Source organism: Melopsittacus undulatus, chromosome 10 (assembly GCF_012275295.1).
Source record: "Melopsittacus undulatus isolate bMelUnd1 chromosome 10, bMelUnd1.mat.Z, whole genome shotgun sequence".
In the NCBI taxonomy this organism is placed as follows: domain Eukaryota; kingdom Metazoa; phylum Chordata; class Aves; order Psittaciformes; family Psittaculidae; genus Melopsittacus; species Melopsittacus undulatus.
The window spans coordinates 7,845,551-7,864,098 of NC_047536.1; the positions used below are offsets into that span (position 1 = coordinate 7,845,551).

Here is an 18,548-nt window from a genome sequence, read left to right on the forward strand (position 1 = left end):
ATTTAATATCCAGCAGTCAAAATTGGGTTGGGAATCCCAAGTTATATTAGCTCTACAAGTTAACAGCGAGGCGTACTGTCTGAATTTAAGCTTTTGCTCTCCTTATTCCCTTGGCAGCCCTGTTTACAGATGCAGTTAAGACTGAATGCTAAACTTAACAGTAACCTGCAAATGGTAATTTCTCAAAAATTTCTTAATCCATTTTTCATCACAGAAAGAGGGAATATGAGAGACTGCCCATTTGATAATTACTAACTGTTCTTGGGACAATTAAATCTAGGATTATGTAGCTAAATGTTCTAGCTCAGTCCTTCTGGAAGGACAAAGACAATGCTACAGTCAGCAAGTTGCAGGTTAGTGTGAATTGCTCTGCTGTGCTCCAAGTGTTGCATTGCAGTTTGTAAGCAAAGTCCCTGGGGAATGTCAAGCGCTGGTAGGTCAAGTCTCACTGCTGCAAAGCACAGCGAGTGCCTTTCAGCCACTACAGAATCAGAAGTGTTTTTCAAAATGCACCACCACCAAAACAAGGAAACCCCCAAAATGCAGAGGCCAGCTAGAATTTGTTACCTTCAACAGTACTTTGAGCATGTACAAACTCCTGTTTACTGTACAAGCAGCACTGGCACACAGCCATTGGATCAGTTTTCTGATTGGGGATTTGGAATATTTTCCCCAGCTGTCACAGGGAGTTTAACAAATACTTGAGCACGGATGAGTGGGTGGCAGCAATAAAACAATGCACAGCTGAAATGATTTAGCTACAAGTTGCAGGGAAAAAACTATGCAGAACAAGGAGAGCATAAGCCCTTGTGATAAAGAAAAAGCCATGCATAAAACGGACTTGATGATACTTTTAATTCTGTAAGGCCTCACGGTTCTTTGGAATCTGGCATTAAACGAAGATTTGGCGGGGGAATGGCAGGTGGGTGCAGGTTTAAAATAGTAGGTATAAGGAAACCACTTCCTTAATAAAAAGACTTTCCTATGCAGAAGCACAAACAGCAGCCTTATTGGCACAAGAGAATATAAAGTAAATTATTTCAGACAAGAAAAGTTAGACATTTTACAAAATAAATACTATAAGTAAGTCTAGATTCAGGTGTCTCCCATCACAGCTTTTCTTTAAATTCTTTAAAGACCTGTATGCCCAAATTTACAGCGCTGCAGTAAGGCACTAAATGGCATAATTTATGCATGAAAGATCTGGCACAAAAGCAGCACATAGGAAAAAAGTCATACCTTTGCTGCAGTCACTTAGGGCAGCTTCTGTCTTGTCCTAGAACACAAAATAGTTTTGCTATATTAAACCCCTATTTGGAAATTATTGCAAAACAGATTACGTACAATTGCAAGCAAAAAAGTTTGGCATTCAAACAAACTGGGGTGTTCATGTAATCAAGCCTTTTCATACCGTTGCTTCTGATGCAAAGCTCTTTACCAGTGATTAGCTTCCTCTCTATGAAGGCTGCCAGTGTTCAAATTGCAGGGCTGCCCCACTAATCTGCCTGTACTGCACAGCCGGCAGCAGGCTCCAGTCAAAAGGCTGAGTCACATCTGCAGGCCTTGGCTTAGCTGAGCTACAGCTTTTCTACCTTTGTCAATTAATTAAGGGGTTGGAATAGGCATTTCCCAAGAATCACGGATAAATTCTTGTCTGTATGAGCTAAGACATTTGGAAAGCAGACACTGCCTTCAGCACTAATACAGCTTTTGCTAATAGGGACAATGCATGAGGCTTCCAGAAGTGGTAGGGACAAGATTTTAGTGCACCCAGACAACCATAGTTAGAAGATGAGAGCCAGACAATCTGCTTGTAATGAAACAAGCAAGAAAGCAAAAGAGCTGAGACAGAGATCCTATTTTCATCCAAACTGAAAGGGCTTAAAAAATATAAATAAAACATCAGGCTATTCTGTGCTTGTATCATTGATCTAAGTAGCTGTAATCTTTCTACACCCAAGGAACTATCCTCTCCATAAAACAAAATCTGCCTCACAAGCTTCTACTATAGTGCAAAGCAAATCGGTGCAGCAGATATGGAAGAACAAATTTAATGGAGAAGCTATTAATAATATTAATAACATGAATCAATTTTCAGAGTAATGTATCAGTCTGTCAAGTTTCACTGACCAACACTGGTGAGATACACTAGTACATGCACAGTTCTTCTGTCACCTTGGGTTCCTTTGGGGACTATTGGATTATTTTCCCAGTGATATGAATAGTTAACATCTGGATTATGGGGAGGTTTCTCACTTTAAAGTTTATTCCATTTTTTTCCTTGTCCCTGGTCATGGAATAAAAAACACGGCAAGAAAGCCATAGCCATTCTACCAAGACCATGTGCTACTACATAGGTCTGACCTGTTATAAAGGAACTGTGTAGGAAGCAGACTAACTGAATTAATAAAGCCAATTAACAAAGTTAGGAAGTGCTGCTTATGCCTCAAAGCACTTGAGGAAATTAAATAATGGTAAGTATATGACAATCCAGGCTTTTAGGAAAAAAAAACAACAACAAACCACTAACTAGCTATAATTCTAAACAATTTAATACATGGTCTGCACACACTGAACATGCTTGTAGACATGAACTCTGAATTTCATTAAAACAGAGCAAATGAAAGCAAAATTAGTGTTTTAAACATAATGCACCAGAGCAACTTTGAACAGCTGTTCCAGTGGTAACTGGAACAGGTTTGTACTCATCCTCAGTAAAATCAAGAGCATTTCTACTGGGAGCATGACAGACTGAGCAAACAGCTTTATTCTTTGCCCTCCTTCATACACCCCTAATGATTTCATGATTGCATTTGTCAGATAATCAATATATGGTGTTTCATAAAATAAAAAAAAAATATTCACCTGTTTCATTTTTGCAGCAGCTCTGTTTGAAAATAAAACAGCCCTATCTTTTTGGAAGCAGGCTGGACAAATCTGCAGAGCCTTCGTGTAAGAGTCTTCTGCCTCTCCAAAGTCTGCAGATGCAACAGCAAAAAAGACTAAAACAGACCATTTATTTCAAATTCCAGTACAGTCAATGAACCACATGGTTAAGATTTCTTTGGGAACACTTCTCAGTATATGATGCAGCATTAAAGCAGAACTGGTAGTGGCTCTCAGACAAACTACATTACTAAGTAGTACATAGATCAATGACAATTCATTATTTTAAAATCAACACCTTTGTAAAAGCAGAAATATAGTACTGAGCTTAATGTAACAAGTGCAGCATGATGTGCATATAATTCTTATCCTTGAAATTGTTTCATTCTATTTGAGTACCAGCCTTAGAGGTAGAATCACTTTAGATTAAGCATATCCTTGATCTGAAAAGAATCATGTGCTGAAAAACATCACTGCACTGGTATCTGTTCAAAGCAGCTACAGGGATATTTCATTTGCCACATCAGCTTCAATGACTGACTTCAAGGTCAGTCACCACAAACCCATTATCATCATCATCGTCATCCATCATCAAGTCTAGTTTAAAGTAAGGACCAGTGGTAAACCACATGGGATTATCAAGTTATACATTTTCCAGTAAAGAGTGAAAAGGCCCTATACGGACTGAACAACGCCCTGCCAGCTGACAAGTTCATTGGCCTCAAAACAGAGCAATTCTTGCTGTGCACATTAGCTGGTGACCATCCAGGTGCTTCAAAGGTTGTGTATTTCTCATTAGTAAGCACTCTGGCTGGCACAGGCACACTGAAAAGATCTGTCAAAGAATTTGTCAAGAAGAGACTACATGTGAAGGATAAGACTTCACAGGATGATTCTGCCAAAACTACAGGTTTGCTGCTTTCATGGTCCGAGCAGTTCCCTTCTGCCTGCTCTGATGTTTGCCTGAATTGGTAAATTATTCCCCAGCACACAGTAAGAGACCTCCAGTAGAAAGGCCACTGTCTTGTTAGCAGGATATACTTCTAGAAAGGTGAAGTTACTTGGTTGTGTCCCTGCTGACTGAAGAAAGTATGAACCTGCATTGCCTGGTTTCTTTGTGAAATCTCTACCCATCAGAACATTAAATGAAAGGAGGCAGGTGTCAAAAATCGCTTCCCCCTTTTTAATTAAAAGTATTGGTAGAGTTATTTATTACTGAGGTCAACCCTTCTGTTATGTTCAGAACACGTCCAGTTCTGGCATAAACTAGAAAAGTACATACTTCTAGATTTTTTTAATATATGTATTTGTGTTACATGTATACATATGTGTACATCTCTATAAACACATCTGTATATGTATATGAAGTACATATAGATGTACATATGTGTATATAGGTGTCTGTACATATACACGCACACACACAAATAAAATGTATAACAGATAGAGCAAGTGAAGAAAAAGAAACATGTACAAAGATATGAGAGCTACTGAACCACCGAGTCCTGCATCAATTCTGAGCACACACATCAGCAAAACTCAGAGCCTAGAAGAGGCCTTTTTTTTGATTAGCAAAAGAAACCCTGGCACTGGAAACCAGTCAATTCTGTATCATGTTCTTAAACACTTAGCTTTCATGAGAACCCTGCTTTAGTAATCCAAGTCTTTGTGATTTCAACTTAACTCTTAAGGAGGTCTCCTATCTCCTGTTCTCTAGAGCTGGATGAAAAATGATATAGATGATAAATCTGAATAATGATAGGTGTGAAATCTTCCTATGAGTTTTCTACATTACCTAAGTATTAATTAAGACTCTAACATCCACATGTTGTTAAAAGATTTTCAACCCACCTCCTTTCTTGAACTGCTCATTTCCTTTCTCCTTCAGCATTGTGCTCTCCTTTCTTCTTTTCTACAAAAGACAAGACAATGTCTCAAAATATTTAACTGAAATGAACAAGTAGGTCAGCTGCAGTTCCAAATAAAGTATGAATGGAAATCAGAATAAAATAGAACCTGAAGAATTTTAAGTAGCACCAAGATCACTTGCTTGTAGTCACTGTGACATGATACACTTTATATATCCGTGAAACACTGCAGCAAAACAACAAGGCAATTAAAAGGTCCAATTCATGGACAACAAAATGCAGAAAGAGCATTCACAGTGAGTAACATGGTTTAAACTAATACATTAGTTTTTTTAGCTGGCTGTTTGCTCCTTCTTTTCCAACTCAATTTAATTCAAGCAGGTCAACTATGTAGAATGTATTTTAGACGAAGTCTTAAAGGTTTCCTTGAAATTCATAGTTATATGCACAAAGCGTGTTGAGCTGACTGCGTTAGAAACAGGTCCATGGATGATACTGTGCTGAAAAATTTCTTATGCAGTGAGTGACTAAATATCAGACCTAGAGACAGGAAGATTGTTCTGTTATACACTGAAAATTGCACATGCTGAGCAGAGCTGTGCTTTCAGCCATGAATATCTTAACAGTACTCTTGGCAGTAGTGAAGTTGACATGAATGCTCTTAGCCTTTAACACAGAAAACACAGGATGTCACCAAGCCATTTCTTCAATCTATTTACAACGGAAGCCCTTCACATGCATGTATACCTCACACAAGTAAAAACAAAGCAGTATAAGCCAGACAGTAACATTAAAAAGCAATGCTCATGTTCACGAATCATTTCTATGGTAGAAAAATGATCATTTTACCACTGGTTTTGCCCTCAACACACGTGCATACACAAAGGACTTGCATCAAGGTGTCTATAAATTACAGATCATTGAGCAATTAAAAAGCCAGCACTAGGAAAAGGAGCAGTTTCCCTTCCTGCAGATTGTGTAAATCAAGGATTAATGCAATTATCAATATCGCACAGAACATCTCCTTGGAAACAGCTAAATATAGTACTCTTTGTAGAGCGCTGCACCATCTCACAGCGATGCCAAGTAGCTGACAAACAATACAAAATCAGAGGTTCTCTCCTCTTGCTTTTATTAGGTTTAGAAATTAATCCACCTGACCATTATAACAGATCACAGTGCTCTGAAAACAAGGCTCAGCAGAATGGCGTTCAGTTGTGACACACAAAATCACACAGCCAAGTACCATCTGACCCTTTTGATACATGCCTAGAGCAAAATTTTTTTTTCCTATTACCCAGTAAACATTTTCTAATACTCATTACTCCTCATATTTAAGAAACAAAACCAAAGAAAACATAGGTCAGAGGAAACATACTATTTAGAAACTGGCTTGCCTCCAGCGTGGATTGAGAAACCTACAGCAGTTCTTCCACAATGTCACTCACACCAATGTACACAAGTCAGTTGGTACTTTCTAAATATGAGCATACAAACAAATTTAGGCACTTAGGGCACAAGCACGAATTCATACACGCAGGATTCTGCTATTCAGCACAGAGAGTGCTTAACTACATTTGAACGCTGTTCCCAAACTTCCCAAGTGCCAGACAGAACAGCTCCAGTAAGGCCATTGCCACACACAGTCAGCCCTCCACAGAAAGAAATTTTTAACATCTTGAATGCATATAATAAAAGCACAACAGACCTGGTATGATTTTCATACCAGTGAACAAAGCAGCCAGATTTCAGCACAGAACAGGTCTGGAGAGGATGATCCTACTGGAAAACATGAAAGATCTACATAGACAAGCCTCATTCAAGAAAAGAAATGTCTGAAACACCAGCCCTACTGACTTCATTGCTCATGACCTATTTAGAACCGGCCTTTAAGTGCCATTAACTGATTCACTGTTGCATAAGGCAGAGTTATAACTCTACAGTAACAAAAGAGCTTTTCTTGCATAAAATGACAACTACACCATGGTCACAGTACTCCTGTTACAGAAATCCTAAAATCAAGAAAAGATGTATTAAAAGCTTTACCTATACTATCATTATGTTGTTCCATTCTATTAAAATTATTACATATTATTACATGTTTACCCCAGGTAAGTATTAAATGCTAACATAAAAGGTTATTTGCAGCAAGAAGGCTTCAGGAGAGTAAGCTTCATACCAAAAAAAGGAAAATTCTTCCACTGTGGGATTCCTTCTCAGGTAGCCAAGAGGACTGTGACCTCCAACAGCACAGAGAAAGACCAAGGTGGCTGTATGGCCATACTCCCTGGGGAAACATGGGCAGATGAAAGTTCTGAGCAACGGAAGAGTTTAACAACTATCACACTGGGAAGCTGATGATTCATACAACTCCTCCTTTGAGAGCTTGTTCCTTGGCATGTCCTCTTGCCTGCAAATCAAACTTGAAGGACAGAGGCTATTAGTCACGTAACCGTTAGAGGCACTCAAATGTCAGTGACAGTTTTGTGGTCACTTCTGAGTATTTGACCAGAAAAGGTGTTGTCTAAGCATGTTTCAGAAGCCAGCAGCATTGTTAAGAACACCGTATATGGCTTTGTAGCTTACTCAGGAAAGCTGCAATGCAAGCAATGCAGTCCTGCTTCAAAACCAGTATTTCTGTTACAGCCTGACCAATGTTTTCAAGATATCTCTGTATGAAGGGTTCCAGGCTGTCCCTTAAGATCCAAATTGTACGAGTTTTCACCATATTTTTCACAAAGGTAAAACCTATAGCTAAAGTTTATATATAAAGTCTATAGAGTCTCATGCATCATTCTGGATTTGCATTTGAAGCGTGACCCCTAATCAATACATAGTAGCAGACTATCCATAAAAGCAAATTCCTCTGCCTTTTCCACAAAATGTAAAGGCACACATATTGCCACATCACATCCTAAATGTACTGTCCTCTAAAGCATACTGTGTATTTGTGAAATACATGCATCATCTATTCCTGCATATATACATTTCTTTAACAGAAAAACCTAACACAAAAGCAGTGAAAATCAACTATTTTGGATGAATTTACATTTAACCTGAAAGGACCACTCCAATGGATGCTGTCTTCTATTCAAATTCAGGGTAAAAAAGCCAACCCCAAAAAACACAAAACATACAAGCAAACAAAACCAACCCAAACCTAAACCACTGTTAGAAGACTTAACCTCCTCATGCAGTATGCTAAATTTCCAGCTTGGATGGACAACTGCGAACTGACTGGTCATCAGTTTACTGTGACCATATCAGCCCAGAGTGAGAAAATCATAAGTGACTTGTCCTTGGGACAAATTCTGCACACTGTCATTTCAGTGTTCCCACCCTTTTATTTTTCAGGAGAAGATTTCAGTAGCTGCAGGGCAGACTACCCTTTCCTCAGGAGGGAAGTAGGTCAGACTGAACTCCTAGAATGCTCTGCCTAAGGAAAAGACATCTTGACCCACTACATTCCCTGGGGCTGCTCATACACAACACCAGGGTCAGGCACAACTTCCCCAATTTACACACTATTATGATTTTCTGCTCTTCACAGACAGCCAAATATTAAGAATTGCGTTTTGCCAATTTTATTAACACAATGATGACAACTCCAAGTGGCAAAGAGGCATTAGTTTTTGATGTACAAAGTCAAAAATATTTTTAAGTCTAGAAGAAATAATTACATTTAACTGGTAACAAGATTCTTAAAGGATCCATTTAGAAATGTTTACAGATTTGGATACTGAATTACAATCATCCATATTATGAAGAAATCAGGATTTCTAACATAAACCTGCCTGGCAAGCAAGAGGTACTGAAGATTAAGGCCTGATCTGAAGTAATAAGAAAAGACAGCTTGACCTTCTGACAATAAACAATTAAAAAGAAAGGCCATCAAATACAGTCCCCAGACCTCCAAAAAACCTCTGCATTAAAAATAAAAGTACTAAAGCATTATTATACTATTAAAGAAGAAAATCTACGCATTTTCTGTTTAAAAAGTAACCAATATGATAAGCTGGTGAGAGCTGAAGGACGAACACCCTCGGCTTGTAATGCCTCCAACTATGCTTCCTCTGCCTGTTTCTATGCATTTTATTTGATCAATTGATTTAACTTTGCTAGGGAATTGTTCTTGGCCCCTGTTTTGTCAAGAGCAGCAAATGTGTACTCTGTCTTCTCTGTAAGGCTATTTATACAGTGTGACAATGCACATCTGCATCTCATATACCCTTCTGTAAGGTCACCAAGTAGAAGTCAATTTAAAACTACTGGAGTTCAACGGGTGCATGGAAGCGAGGAATTTAAACAGATAAGGAATATATTTTTCAGCTTCAAATACTAATTCTATTTCTAAAGCATCCATTAGTAGTCATCTGCTTCCCCCTGCAGTTTTGTGAAGCTATTGCTGCATCATACATGTAAGGATTTGAATTTCAAGGTAAGGTTGTAGTCACTCAAATATTCTTTTTAAAATCTTGCTAGAGTTGTCGCTTGGAAACTGTGCCCAATCTGCCCTCTACACTTAAAGGCAGAGTAATAAGCATTGCTGAACATTGGCTGATCTCTTGCTCACTGTAACACTTTGGTAAAGACAAGTTAGACTTTCTCCTGCCACATCACTGCCTTTCCCTGAAAGTGTAAGCAACACTTCCGGAGACAACAGGTCACATCCATCCTTGACAGACAGTTTAATATGCCAGTCTGTGACTGCTCCTGAGAGACAATACAGGCCATCCGGTCCCTCCTGTTCCAGAGGCAACAGCCTCAGACAGAAAAGTGGACCTGACCACTTAATCAATCACTAGTACAAGTTGAAAAGATCTCAATATGACAGTATCAGCATCTTCCAGAGAAATGCAAACTGAATATAAGGCTTTCCATTCACTTTATATAATTTTAAGCAGATACCAGCACTGAAAGAAAGATGAAGGTAATGAAGATGTTGCCTTTTAATGCAACAATTAAAACGCCTTTCAACGGCAACAAAAACCTTTTATGTTTATTTAAAAATATAACTCAAACTATAAATCACACAGGAAGAATATAACTCCAGATTTTATCTAAGTTCTTTTCACCAGCACTTGGAATTACTTACTTCAGCAGATACAAATATACTTCTCAAGCTTTGATTAACTCAGAAAATATAACAAGATGTTTTGTTCCATTTTGCAAACTGTAAGACAGGGCAGTTTCACTCTTAACAATCCACCTTTTTCTTCAATTTGACCAAACCAGCATATTTTGTATTGGTGCTGTACTGTATACAGAATTCAGGTTATTAAAGTAGGTCATTTGAATGAGGGGATCACCTTTTATTATATTTCGCTACATTGTGACACCTTCAAAACCCAACTGTATTCCAAGTTTTACTGCTATACCAAATTATTTTGAATGCTGATGTGAATTAACAAAATATATGTTCCTTATAACATAAATTACTGAAAAAAATACCAGTAAGTTTCACTGCTGCTCAGTCAGTTGGGTTACCTCATATATTCATAATCTGGGTTTTTTTGTGGTCCAACTACGTAATTCTTCCTGGAAAGAGTTCTGAGACCATCTTCAAGTCTGAGGACTGCTCCAAAATATGATTTACTTTGCTGTATCCCATCTTCCATTTTGTACCTTAGCTTTTAGTCTATAAATACTATAGGCAAAAACAGCAACTTTGACAAAGTCACTATTATTATATTATATTGGATATACGGAACCAGGAAATACCAGATGCTGAAATTAATGCCTACACCTGAGAAGCCGTCCCAGAAGAAATTCCTGATCAGTTCTGGAAAAGCAAATTCTATACAGAAGCTGTAATTTATGGAAGAACAATAGCATCAACCTGAAACATGGGGAAGAAAGAGTGAGGAAGGAAACAGTTTTGGGAAATTTCTTGATTAAGACAATGTCGTCTAACACATCCTAGAACTTCTGGAGTAAAAAGGGCGAGGGAATTTCAGGTATAGCTCAAAAGTTCTATTTCTCTTAATTCTCACGGAGTTGCTAAAAATATACTAATCAAGAATCTACTAGAGCTGTGTTCCTTGTCTTGCTGACACATTTCCTAGTGTTAAAATAGAAGCTGAGCATGATTACAACCAGCTGTAGCTAAAATGCACATGCAACAGCCCAAAGAAGGAAACTGCTTTTGAGGAATACTAGATATTTATTCCAGGGTCCTACAGCAGCTAGAAGGGAGTGTTCCATAGCCAAAATAAGAGCTTACTAGGCCAGGTGCTTAAATCTTTGACAGTCAAAGCCCAAAGAAGAAGACATCTGTCACGATGTAACAGCATGAGGGATTCAGAACCTTGCTGCTGGATAAACTCATAATTAATGGGTATCCCTCCAGAAGAGGACCAGATCAGACTGAAACAATTACCATGTAGCAGCTGTTGGGTGTCTTCTGATTAATTCTGTAGACTAGACCAACGTCAAAGCCATCACTGTCAATGACAACTAACCAGAAAAATCTGTCTGTAATGCATCAAAAGCAATTTACTGCTCAGCGCCTCTGCTGAGGCAGCAACCAGCATGCTTTTGAAACAACAAAATCTTAGAGTGAATTTTATTTCAGGCTGCTTAATTCTTAAAAAGCTCAGAGCTGCAAGCCCAGGCAAGTAACCAGGCCCTGTGCTGCCTCTGTTTTTAAGAATACATCTTGCATGTGTCTGTCTTAATATTGCTTCAAGTTCTTATTTTGCTTCATTGTGAAGAGAAGACTTCTTATGGTATCAATACTGTTTCCTTGGAAATAATTCCTATTGCTTAAAATTAGGAATCTCACTGTATAGGGCTTTTTAAGTATAATTGAGAGAAAATGTACAACTGCTTCCTCCTTCTTTTTGATCTCTGGAGCAGTTTCTGCATGGGTGAGAATTGTCCTCAGAGTTGCTACCATGAAAGCTTGCACATGGGATATGCATAATACACAGGGCAAGGACTAGAATCAGTCTTTGCATCTCTAGATTAAATGAGACACTTTCTTTTCTACATCATTCAAAACAACCCAAGCTGATAAAATATAACAGTGGGCTTAGTTTAAAAACAAGACATGAAACAAACCACAGACCATTAGATCTCCATAAGTTTGATCTGAGCAGGGCTAAAATCCAGCTTTCCTTATGACTTGAGTACACAATTTATGGTTGGTGCTGCAACCACAGTTCAGAGGAAGTTTTTCTTCTTTAGGCAAGCAGTGTAATTGACAAAAATCCATCTCCCCTTGTATGCCATCACGAGGCTGCCATTTGAAGTCTACTTTTACCAGCGGTGCCCTTGATCTAAAAATACAGCATTATTTTTCATCTGAATCATTCCCTGTAAGTGGTTCACTGCACATTCACAGAGGTGTGCTAGCACAATGACAGAGGCAGCAGGGGGCTGAGAATAACTGATCAAGGACTGCCTAAGTAGCAAATACAGCACTGCTGCTGTGTCTGGTCACAACCTAAACAGTCAAATAAACAAGTTCAGAATATTTCTGCCTCATTTTCTCCAGCTGAGAACAAAGAAAAAAACCCAACTAACCAAATAAAAAAAGAAAAATCATGTTGCGTTTCTCAAAAATGACCTTTTAAGTAATTGGAAGGAGGTTTAAAATGTAACTGCAGTGTTTTTTTCTTAAAATCTGCATCATTTAACAGATTTTTTTCATAATCGAAATATAGAAAATATTACACTTTTGAAAATAAAATTTGTAGACACCAATTTCATATACTATGAGGAAAGCTGAGGAGGCAATTCAGGAATAATCCTGAATAATGGTTGTACTACAGAGATAATGTAAGATGATGCAGGGTAAGAACATGAAAATGGGCTACTTCAATAGTTAGAACTGTTGTAAACTTGTAATTCCTCTCCAGTTTCTGGATTTCTCAAGCTTTTCTTGTAAGAGATACCAACAATATTTTGTTAAGAAAAAAATAGCTGTATCTTAAAGACCATTTCTATAACCCACTCTGAAAAGCTCTCTATGGAACATAAACAAAGTTCACAATATAAGTATTCCCAGTCTAATAGTTATGGTGATACCAAGAGATGGAATCCTTCCATTTCATTAGGTATAATCATAAATCAAGCTGAAGGGCACAATTGCTCAATACCACTGGAAATAAACCTACAGAAAGATGAGAACAGCAGCTGTCTCAATACTTTCTCTAAGGAAATCTTTCCAGCTTTATACAGTTATTATTTTGTACTCCCACAGCACCTTTCAGTGAAGTTCCACAAAGCTGATTGCGAGTATTGAACAGTCGCAACTCTTCTGCTCATTTTACAGAAGTCAAAAATGGATGTGCAAAATTAAATGATTACCTAACAATATAACAGAAACAAGAGCAACACGAAAACTTAGACACCCAATTTCCAGTCCTGCTCCTCCTTCTAAAGTTCAATTCTACAACATAATTTCCTCCCAGCTTTTATCATTTTGTCTATGAAACTCTCAAGCTGCCTTCAAATTATAGGCTGCTGTAGAAGCCCCATCATGACGGCAGTGCTCCTTGTTGTACAAGCAATAAACACAAGTAGAAAAACAGGACTGTTTAGTTTAAACTGGAAAAGATGCAAGAGCAACGCAATGTTTTTTCTCTGTAGTGAGTAGGTCAAGGAAAAGCGATTACTGCCTGGTGTTCAGCAGCGAAGAGAATGCATTTAGAGACTGCTCAGTTTTGGTGAACCTCCATAAGGAGACATCAACTTCCAGGAGTCCTGAGGGCTCCCAGGATGGTCAGCACACTGGAGATCATGGCCTAAGCAAACAGCCTGGGAGAACTGAGTTCAGTCTTAAGAAAAGATGGCTCAGGGAGACTTCATTACTAGAGAAAATTAAGACGGACTCTTCCTGTAGGCATGCAGAAAAAGAAGGGTTACAAGTCAAAACAAAGGCAATTCTAATTAAATAAAAGGAAAAATGTTTCTACCAAAAGGGTAGAACAGGGGCTCAGAGAGGCTCTGCAGCCCTCCCAGGCTTTAAGATGACAGTGTGGCTCTGGGTTGGCTGATGTATTTGATCTATCTTTGTGCAGAGCATTGGACTAGATGACCTCCAGAGGTTCTTTTGGATCAAAAGATGCACCCAATAACCTCTACCTCCTTCCCCACTCCCCTGTTATTAGTTATTAGATCTCAAAGTATTACAACTGGCCAGCATTCTTATGCCCATTTTACAGATAGCAGAATTGAAAGAGAGATAGATATGAAGTGATTTCCACAAGGTCAAGCAGCAGACAAGTGTTACATTTAGACTCATTCCTACTTCAAGATTATATTCCATATTCCCCTTACCCACTAGTCCCATACTGCTTTTCTATCTCAAGGAACTTCTACATTAACATAACTATCTAAACAACAGATCAAAAACTACCTTTTTGTCTTCACTGATGTATTTTGGTCAGAAATTCCATCCTACCAGCAAGGGAACTATTTCAGCCACCACCTGATTAAATTTCTCTATACTGATTTGTAAACAAACAAATACGTTTAGTTACCTGTGACATCTTAGCTCTGCATACTTCTGCCTCATTCCCTATTTACAGCTGTTGACGGTAAGACCACGGCATAGTTGAGTCACTGCCAAGCCCTTTCCTGTTTCCAACTTTTGGGGGCAAGGTATAGATAGCATTTATTTACTTATACAACACAGTCAGGGCTAGCTAACAGTTAAGAAAGTATGGCCCAGCTTTACTAAGTCAGCTGAATTAGCAAAGATCAGCCTGCCTGTACAAAAGAGTAATAAGCCCCTATAAATTAATTCATAATATTTTAAGCACTTAAAAAAAATTTTATATGACCATTTGCTCCTTCTTTTTCATCAAATGACTCATTTTAGTGGTACTCATCCATTACAGTAATAGTTTTTTAACTGTTCTTGGTGATTCGGGAGTTCCCAGAATAAAAACTATAGAGCTACACAATACACTATGTTCCCCTACGAAGTAATGTTTTCCTGAGATGCTGCCTGCCTTCTCTTGTCAGCTACCATTCCCTTACTCCATTCTCTCCTTCCCTCATCATAATCAGTTATTTATTGTTACCTATGATCCAAATTGTGCAGCTTGCCTTCCAATAAGGACTAAGGACTTTATTGCCTTTATTTTATTTAGTAAATTTAGTAAATCAAGATTCAGTTCATGGCAACAGGACTATTTATTAAAGTTTGCTGAGGTCTTCCCTTCATATAATTTACAATATACCAGAATTCCATCTTTTCCCCAGATACCAAAGACTACAGTGGTACTTTCTGTCACTATTTCAATTTTCAGTACAAGTAACTGCTTGTTTGGGTAATTCAGATTTTAAGAGGCTAGATCAGTTCTCTGAAACATAGAATCATAGAATAGTTCGGGTTGGAAAGGACCTTGAGATCATCTAGTTCCAACCTCCCTGCCATGGGCAGGGACACCTCACACTAGACCATATCACCCAAGGCTTCATCCAACCTGGCCTTGAACACTGCCAGGGATGGAGCATTCACTACCTCCCTGGGCAACCCATTCCAGTACCTCACCACCCTAACAGTAAAGAATTTCTTCCTTATATCCAGTCTAAACCTCTGCTAAGTTTCAAACCATTACCCCTTGGCCTATCACTACAGTCCCTAATGAATAGTCTCTCACCAGCATCCCTGTAGGCCCCCTTCAGATACTGGAAGGCTGCTATGAGGTCTCCACGCAGCCTTCCCTTCTCCAGGCTGAACAGCCCCAACTTTCTCATTTAACTTGTCAAAAATAGTGTTAAAAAATAATTACATGACTTGTACATTGGGACACAGATTTCAGTTTAGTGTCTTTACTCCCCCACTACCTGCAAACTAAAGTTGAAAAAAATTAGGGGGAAAAAAAAAAGCCACAAATGAGCAGCAAGCCCTGCACTATTTGCTATGAGAACACAATTCCCAGCAGAAATTCACCCCATCACTCAAGCAAACAGAGTTTAATGCTGGAAGTGATTTAATATGTTATCTCCAAGTTAGAAAAAAAAAAAAGTTATATTTTTTTCCTAGCTACTTGATGACCATAATACATTAGAACCTTGAAAGTAACTGCTGTCAAGAGACAGCGCTGACTGAGGGGCAAAAACCCTGGTTCACACAGCCTTACAGGGAGTAAACACCATTATAGAGATTACTGGACCTCTTCCAAGAACTTATTTATTATTCCTCACAGCATTATCCAGTTTGTTATCCAAACAGTTTGCCCAATGGAACAACATCGAAGGTAAACAAAACATTTCATGCTTTACGTTTGATTAAAGCTTAAGTAATCTACAAGGACACTTTCAGCCTTAATCCAAATTAGTTGCATTACATGAGCTAGCCTTTCAGATATGAAACTTATCCAAAAACCTGCTCTGAGTTTTAGAAAAGCACATTGCATCAATTAGGTGAAATATTAGGTGAAAACAACAAATACACACAAACTAAGGAACATGGAACAGGGGGATTTCTGTTTCTTATAATCTCTTTTGAGTCACAGTACCTTGACACACTGCTGAAAATAGGCAAAAATCTGCAATGGAACGTGATGATTAAGAACAGGAAGGAGAGCTAACAAAATGTTTGTTACCTAAAGAAGAAATTAAGAACAGTAAAACCAGACACATAAGAAAGTTTTAAAGGTCCGCATTCTTGCCAGTCACAGACTATTCAGAAATGTGACACTGAAAATATATCTTTTTACATTTAACATGGGAACTTTGGATTACCTGTTTTTCTTCCTCTGGCATATCTTTTTCTAGTTCTAGTAAGTACTCTTCATCTAGTTCTGTCTGCTTCCTTGAGCTAGTCTCATCATTCTGTAAATTCCCTTCATCATCCAACACAGGTTCTTTTGCATCAAAGGAGTCGTGACAGTCATGGAAACACTCATCTGCTGTTGTGAGATCTTTGGCTGAAGATGCTGTGCATCCACTTTCAACATTTTGGGGATTCTGTGCATCTTTGGGGCCAGTCTCTGAACTCTTCTGATCAGAAAGCTTTAAGTGATCAAGTAATTCTTCAGGTGAACTTGCATCTTTAAACTCTTCCATGTTGGACTCCTTGAAGGGGATAGGTTTTTACAAAGAAGAAAGAAAAAGTCCATAATAAACACAGCAGAAATGCCTTGTCAGCAAATCAATCTCTAAAACATTTCAAAGTACTCTTGACATCCCCTGAGTGACACTTATTATCCCTCAGGGAGGGGAGAAACCCGTATATGCTTCTTCCATGCACTACACAGCGACATGGGGCCAGCACACTATTCCCATAAGTTAACTGACAAGCTCAGACTCCTGGGACCGGCTCGGAACTGCGCTATACTACGTGTTTTCCACTGCCCTAGAGCTGAAGCCGCACATACTCGCGTACCCACGGGCCTCAGCAGCCCCTCACCCAGCCAGGGCCCCGCGGACGGCGTGCACCAAACCCCAGCGCCGGCCCCACGCTCCCCTTCAGCCGCATCTCGATCCCTAGAGCCAGGCCCCACGCAGCCATTCTCTGCTCTGTCACCTCCGCTCTACCCCACCCCCTGACACAAGGGGCCAACCTACAGCCAGGGCCCCCATGACACCACCACCACCGCCTCCCCCCGGCCGGGCCCACCCCCGAGCGCGCTCCCGGCCCCGGCACAGACCTACGGCCGCCACCGCCGCCGTTCGCTTCCTGCTGCACCTGCTCCTCACCCTTCACCCCGGATCGCTTCCTGCCGGCCACAGGAGGAGCCAGCGCGGAGCCTGCTGGGAGTTGTAGGCGTGAGGGGGGTTCTGAGTGTCTTGCGGCGGCTCGTGTAGCTGTGTAAGCTCGCTGCAAGGTTAGAAGTTCTACCTTGAAACTGCTCCTCTGGAGGCACTGGGGCCGGCCCCTGTTAGGCTGGTGTAGGGTGGCTCTTAGAGGCCGGGGGCTGCCGTCCCGGAGGCTCCTTAAGGGATCTGTTAAAGGTAAGGGAGGTCCTGGGATGGTATAACACCCCTCCAGACCTCACCTTCCACTGTCAGGGCGCTGCTCAGGCTCACCTGAAGCGGGTGAGGGGCGTGTGTGGTAAGTAAAGCACAGGGCGCAGCTAAGGGTGGTGTGGGTGAGGTGTGGTCTCTGGTATAGTGCCTGGCTTGGAAAGATTAGTTGGGGTGAAGAAAAAGGTAATAGGAAAGTATTAGTAGGTGAACAAAATGAGTGGTCCTGTTTACAGCAGCAGATGGTGATGGTGGTTCAGGTTTTGTTGCTTGCACTGTTTTTCTCTGGTGGTTCATTTATCTATGTCGTGGTTTAAAACCAGTCATGCAGCTCATTAACTCACACCCCACCTTGCTCCCCCCCCCCCCCACTCCCGGAGAGTTGGGGAGGAGAATCCAAAGAATGTAGCTACCATGGGTTGAGATAAGAACAGTTTAATAACTAAGGTATAACACAAATCACTCCTGTTACTACAACTACTAATAATAATGATACAGGAAATAACAAGTGAAGAGAATACAACACCTCACCAGCCACTGACCCATAACTCACCTCACCCTGCCTGACCGAGCACCAACCAATACCTCCTCCATCCCCCCAGAGCTCCAGCCGTTCCAGGTAACTCCTGGTTACATCCTGGGTATGACGTGCTATGGTATGGAATACCTCTTTGGCTAGCCTGGGTCAGGTGTCCTGTCTCTGCTTCCTCCCGGCCTCCCCTCCTCCCTGGCAGAGCATGAGGCTCAGAAAGTCCTTGGACAAACCAAACATTTGAGCAGTAACACAAAACATCGCTGCTATCAGCAGCTGTTCCCTGCCCGAAAGTGAAAACACAGCACTGCACCAGCTACCAAGAAGGAGAAAAA

The 18,548-nt window shown here is 40.0% G+C and overlaps 1 protein-coding gene across 2 annotated transcripts in view; it reads right to left on the reverse strand.

The window, feature by feature from the left end:
* Positions 1-17,417, reverse strand: part of TTC1 (tetratricopeptide repeat domain 1) — a 31,237-nt gene extending 13,820 nt beyond the window's left edge. The window contains exons 1-5 of one of the 2 annotated variants that reach the window (XM_005144977.3): positions 17,366-17,417; positions 16,458-16,790; positions 4,738-4,798; positions 2,866-2,978; positions 1,240-1,276 (exon numbers count right to left, since the gene is read on the reverse strand). In XM_005144977.3, the coding sequence (XP_005145034.1) occupies positions 1,240-1,276; positions 2,866-2,978; positions 4,738-4,798; positions 16,458-16,781 (535 nt within the window). In that variant the 5' untranslated portion in view covers positions 16,782-16,790; positions 17,366-17,417. Of the gene's footprint in view, positions 1-1,239; positions 1,277-2,865; positions 2,979-4,737; positions 4,799-16,457; positions 16,791-17,334 lie in introns of both variants that reach the window. The other variant, XM_031045397.2, reaches the window with a different exon arrangement.
* Between the last annotated feature and the right edge of the window lie 1,131 nt (positions 17,418-18,548).